The sequence below is a fragment of the Alexandromys fortis genome, unplaced genomic scaffold (assembly GCF_014885135.2).
Source record: "Alexandromys fortis isolate MF-2015 unplaced genomic scaffold, M_Fortis_MF-2015_v1.1 scaffold_375, whole genome shotgun sequence".
In the NCBI taxonomy this organism is placed as follows: domain Eukaryota; kingdom Metazoa; phylum Chordata; class Mammalia; order Rodentia; family Cricetidae; genus Alexandromys; species Alexandromys fortis.
The window spans coordinates 40827-47172 of record NW_026068279.1 but is presented as its reverse complement, the minus strand read 5'-3'; the positions used below and the strand labels follow the sequence as shown (position 1 = coordinate 47172).

Here is a 6346-nt window from a genome sequence, read left to right as displayed (position 1 = left end):
ATAATGTCTCTTCAAGAGAGGTTGTGAGTGTGTTTATAATGCCCACAGGTTGCCAGCCTTTTCACTGTGCAACACCACCCTGTCACCTACAAGTTTATAATAGGGACCCACACAAATGAGTTACAGAGAAAACAATCTCAACCTCATAACATTATTAGTACTATTTAGGACTTTATTTTGTGCTGCATTATAAGCTCTCCTTGACTATGAAGCCTGGAGGTCACAGTATGAATATGCCTGGGAGCATAATTAAAACAGGTTTGATATCAGTTTTTATGGTTTCACCATTTACCCTTGTATGACATTTCCACTGTCTCATTAAGAAAGGGTGAGTATTGTTTTTAAGTATACAAGGTTTGCATCTGGAGAACTTGATTTCACTTTAGACATTGAAGCTCTAGAAAATCCATGTCTTTAATTTGTAGTTTATTTTCATCATCTACATAATTTAGAATAAGTAACTTCTTCAGAAGAGCAGATATGAAGATACAGAGAATTAAAAATGAGGTCTCCACCCAACATAAGCTTACAAAGTTTCAGAATAAAGAGGGGAGGCTAGAAAGAGGAGCAGTGATGGAATAAGGAAGAGCTAGCTTCTAAAGGATCCAGTGAAAAATACTATGTATTTTCTGATTGCAAATATTTCTTTTGTTGTTGAGTATTCAGATAATAAAAACATACAAACTTGAAAAGACTCTTGTCAGTTTTAATCCAAACACTCTAAGAAATACATGATAACTGCTTACTTGAAAGCACAAATGTTAAAGAGAGAATTACAGAGAAAAGAGTTCATTGTAATGTGTTTTCCACGTAATAAATAATATTTATGCTGATTGTAGTAGTTTTCATTTTTAGTTATTATGTATATCTTATTTACATATCATATATTCAAAAGTATCATCCATCAGGTAAGGATCTGAGGTAACTAATTTTTATTTGGGTGTATTAAATTATACTGAGATTCTAATATACTATGTATTGTTAATTCATATTTATATTTCTCCCATAGTATTTGCCACCTATTTCTTTATTAGGTCATCACTGCACATTCTATAAAAAGTTATTTTATGTCATCTGCCACAGTAATTTCTTCATTCTTTTATTTCATTGTGTTTTGTGACAGTATATACTTAAGCTATGTGAGTGAAAGTTATCAGCTACTCTTGACATTTGAATCTTTGTAGTCAGGCTTAGACATAGATCTAATCTACATGGGTAGTAGAAAAAGACAAGATCTCCTGAGTAAATTGGGAGCATGGGGACTTTGGGAGAGGGTTGGAATGGGGGGAGTGGCAGGAGAGGGGAGAAGAGAAAAACGTGAAGCTCAACAAAAATCAATAAAAAATCCTAAAAAAGACATCTTATACTTAACAGAGTTAAGCAATAATATCACCACTTTTAAAAATATATTCTTATTTATGTATGTTTCTTTTCTTTGTATGCAGTGCATGGGCAAACATGCTGAAAACTAGTGATATGTTTTTATTGTGATAAAACATGTACGAACCACTTATTTGTTCCTACCTTGTCAATCATTCAACTAAGTCCTACTTAATGATGCAGATTAATTTTGCTTATTGAAAACACTAATTAGCATGAGCTTAGTCCTCAGATAGCCTTACCGGATTGACTCCTATGGCAACTTACAGTGTCTGTTGTAATATACTCTGACATTATTTTCCTTGTGACTATATTGTCTACTTCTAGTTCTTGCAAATATTTATTTTAACTGTTTACTTATTAAAATATTTTATTATCTATTTTTAATCCAGTAGGCTAAATTGGAAGCAATCATTATATGTAAGTACAAAGAAGAGTAAATATCTTCTCATTTATGTTCCCTGTTCCTGCTGTGTTCCTCTACCCCAAGGATCATCATTCCTCATTAATAGAGTTTCTTGTGGGTTGGCTAACTATGCATGCACCACTTTTCTATGGCATAATAACAGTACTTTCCAAGGACCCTCAATAAGGATATTTTGTTCTTTTTATTTTACTTTTTGATTTTTCAATTTTTATTTTTTAAAAATAGATTTTTCCTAAAATACATTTTAATTACAACTTTTGATTTCTTTCTTCCTCTGAAATCTAAGAAATAAGAGTAAAATAATATATGAAACAAAAGCAAGTCAATAGAACAAAAGAAACAGAAGAAAAAGTCAAATAAAGCACAAGGAACACATATAGGTGCAGGATTCCCCCCCCCCCCAGAAAGAGAGAGAGAGGAGAGAGAGAGAAAGGATTATCTTTATATTTTTGATTTGGAAAAATGTCAATATAGTTTCAGACTTATTTAATAATGTTAATTTTTATTTTAAAAATATAAATAATATAGAAGGCTTTATAAAATGTTATATTTCTGAGAATATCATGCCTGAGTATAGTATTTTAATCATTTTCATCTCTCACCCACACTGATGTCTCCAATTAGACCTTATTCCCTCATTTCAATCTAGAATTGTCTTGCTCTTTCCAAAGACACACAATCAAATTATTTGCAAGGAATATCTGTCCCATTTCTCAATACCTGCCCTCTTAATAAATCTCCTTGCAACACTAAACCATTGGAAATAAAACTAAATATGCTTGAATGCTATTTGCAGTCTACTGGTTTTCTTTGCTAGGTAGATTATCTGTATACCATCAAGAAAGAGAAGAGAAGATGTTTGTGTGCAAGGAGTAGATATGAGCCATAGTCAGAGGACCTCACAAAGGAGACTTTAACCATATCTTCAAGAAGCAAGAAGAAACTTTCAAGACACTGAGTCAGAAGCACTCAGAGTTACTAGCAGTTTGAATAATATTTATATTCTGTGCTATAGGAATGATAGTAACTCTATATTATGTACTTAAGTGGCTTAAAGGAGAATGAAATGAAAATGTCACCAATGATTGCCACCAGGTGATACCAATAGATTAAAATTGGTGTCATGTGCAAAGAATTATAAAATTGAGCTGAAGACAGACTTTGCAGACTTGAAGGTGCTAAGTGTAACAACCAAAACCACGAGTATTTTTATTTATAACCCACAGAACATTGCTTACATTGGACATAATTAAAATAGAGTGATAGAAACATAGAATACTAACCCCTTTAGTATAACTTTCTAGATATTCTTCACTCTAAGGAGTGATACTCTAGAATTATTTTGAAAAAAGTGAATGAAAGGCTTCATAAATATTATCACAGAATTCACAATGTCATACATAGCTAATTAAGGTCATCTCAACATGATACTCCTCAGAACTACATAAAGGTTGAATATAATCTGAGTAGCACCAACAGGCCCCTCAACTAATTAGGAGGAACAGAGGTAGATAGGTGATGGAACACACAGTATGCTATTTTCTTTCTACTGCCACTAGAAGATGCAAGGGAAGAACAAAAGTAGTCTTTGGTTCTCTGTTGAAAGACCACACAGGCCAAAAAATTTCAGTCTTTCAGAACATGGAAATAGTTTTAAAGAACTCAATACTCTAATTTTTGAATTAATGAAATTAATTTTAAATTAAGAAAATATCCAGTTATGTAGATATTCTGAAGCAGCTGATGTTTTCCTTGAAGCTCTTCTACAGAGATAAGTAATTATTCATGGGTGATGACAACAGTTCATCTGTGACAGAATTCATCTTCCTGGGCCTCTCACAGGACCCACAGACCCAAGCCCTGCTCTTCTTCCTCTTTCTCCTCATCTACCTGCTCACTGTGCTGGGAAATCTGCTGATCATCATACTCATCCACTCAGACCCCAGACTCCACACTCCCATGTACTTCTTCCTAAGGAACCTGTCCTTTGCCGATCTCTGCTTTTCTACCACCACAGTTCCCCAGGTGCTTGTCCACTTTCTGGTGAAGAAAAAGACCATTTCTTTTGCTGGATGCACAACACAGATTGTTGTGTTACTTCTGGTTGGATGTACAGAGTGTGCACTCCTGGCAGTGATGTCCTATGACCGATACGTTGCTGTCTGTAAGCCTCTGCACTACTCCACCATCATGACACACTGGGTATGTGTCCAGCTGGCTGCAGGGTCCTGGGCCAGTGGTGCATTTGTGTCCCTGATAGATGCCACATTCACCCTGCGTCTCCCTTACCGAGGAAGCAATGTCATTAACCACTTTTTCTGTGAACCTCCTGCCCTCCTGAAGCTGGCTTCAGCAGACACCTACAGCACAGAAATGTCCATCTTTGCAATGGGTGTGATAATCCTCCTAGCTCCTGTCTCCCTCATCCTCATCTCCTACTGGAACATCGTCTCCACTGTGATCCAGATGCAGTCTGGGGAGGGGAGGCTAAAGGTCTTCTCCACCTGTGGTTCCCATCTGCTTGTTGTTGTCCTCTTCTATGGCTCAGCAATATTTGCCTACATGAGACCAAACTCCAAGATAATGAATGAAAAGGATAAAATGATTTCAGTGTTCTATTCAGCGGTGACCCCCATGCTTAATCCTATCATTTACAGCTTGAGGAACAAGGATGTTAAAGGGGCTCTCAGAAGAATAACTGCAAAATAGTTTTGAGAGGTTGTGGGGATTTGATGCTGCTTAACATTAGGTATAAAATATGAGTTGTGCTTTTTACCTTTTCCCATATTTATCCATTCCTCTACTATTACATTTATTTTTTGTGTATTATTTCTCAAACTAGATCAATAAATTTCTTTTCTGGAGCAAAGTGTGTTTTAGTCTTAAGAAAAAAATCAAAGGTAATTAAAAGAAATGGAGAAGGGAAAATAGGGGATGGTTTGAGTAGGCATGTGAGCAAATCAAACAATAAAACATCAGTTACAACAACCAATCTGCAGAAATGCAGACATTTTTTTTTGACTATAAGTAATATTCTTTGTTCTTTCATTCACCTGACAAATTTACTATAAGGCATATAATGTATCCCAGGAACATTTATAAATTTTAGATATAAAGTAGTGTTTTATTTCTATCACTGTCTATATTTCTGAGCATAGCAATTTCTGAAATATTCAAATTCAGAAACTGAAACACTGCTTTTCAGTAATAATAAATAGTAGTTTTTTTCTTAAAGAAAATGGGAGAGTTAGGAGGTAGGAGAGGGGAGGAAAAATGTTAGTTCTATTATAATTTCATAAATTAATAAATAAAGTTAAACAAATAGCTAAATCCAAAAAAGGTAAGAGCACATATTTGGATTGAGAAATGATTTGAAATCAGTTATAAATGTCCTACTATATAATTACAAAAATACTGAATTAAGAATCACTGATGTGGGAGTGATTTCTTACTAATAAAGAAACTGCCTAAGCCCCTTGATAGGCCAACCCTTAGGTGGGTGGAGTAAACAGAACAGAATTCTGGGAGAAAGAAGCTTAGTGGAGGGGTTGCCATGGTTCTCCCACTCCAGACAGATGCAGGTTAAGATCCTCCCTGGTAAGCCACCTCGTGGGCTGCACAGAATATTAGAAATGGGTTAGAACAATATGTAAGAGCTAGCCAATAAGAGGCTACAGATAACGGGCCAGGCAGTGTTTAAAAAAAAATACAGTTTCCGTGTAATTATTTCGGGCATAAGCCTGCCATGTGGGAGCCAGGGCTGCCAGAACGCAGCCCTGCCACTCCTTCAACAAATCACTTTTGATATGTTCCATAAGTTTGCATATACTGTTTCCATTTTCATTCAATTCACAAAAGTATTTAATCCCTCGTGATTTCTGTCTTGACATAATTTTTCTTCATTTGGTGTTGTTCAATTTCCATGAGTTTGTGTACTTTTTGGCATTCCGATTGGTTTGATATTCGTTGTTAGTCTTTGGTGGTCTTATAGAACATAGGGTGTTATTTAAATTTTCCTATCACTCTTCAACTTCCTTTGTGTCTTTGTATGTTGTGAAAGTTCCATAGCCTATTGAGACGAAAATGGACTATCTAGTATTTGTGTGAAAAGTCCTATGGATGTCTGCTAGTACCTTTTGATTTATGATGCTATGTAACTCCAGCATTTTTCTGCTTAGTTTTTCTTTGGATGGTCTGTGTTTTGGTGAGAATTGGGTTTGAAGTCCCCCACTATCTTTGTGTGAGAGTCAATGCATGATTTTAGGTTCAGTAGTCTTTCCTTTATGAACTTGGGTGCTCTTGTGTTTGGTAAATAAATGTTTAGAATTTTAATATCCTTACCATAGATTTTTAAAAAATGACTATTTAGTATCTTCTTTATCTCTTCTGATTAGGTTTTTTTTTGTTTTTGTTTTATTTATTTATTTATTTTTATTGAGAATAAGAAAAAAAATTTCCGCCTCCTCCCAGCTTCCCATTTCCCTCCCCCTCCGCCCACACTTCTCCCCCTCCCCCCACTCCTCTCCCCCTCCCCCCACT

General features: G+C 35.4%; 1 protein-coding gene across 1 annotated transcript; it reads left to right on the top strand.

Moving 5' to 3' along the window:
• Window positions 1-3592: 3592 nt before the first annotated feature.
• On the top strand, window positions 3593-4516 carry LOC126494737 (olfactory receptor 2D3-like). Its single transcript, XM_050132147.1, has one exon. The coding sequence runs from the start codon at window positions 3593-3595 to the stop codon at window positions 4514-4516; it is 924 nt and encodes a 307-aa protein (XP_049988104.1).
• The last annotated feature ends 1830 nt before the right edge of the window (window positions 4517-6346 follow it).

Coding starts and splice junctions, on each gene's coding strand:
- LOC126494737 (XM_050132147.1), top strand. CDS start 3,593: ATGGGTGATGACAACAGTTCATCTGTGACAGAATTCATCTTCCTGGGC.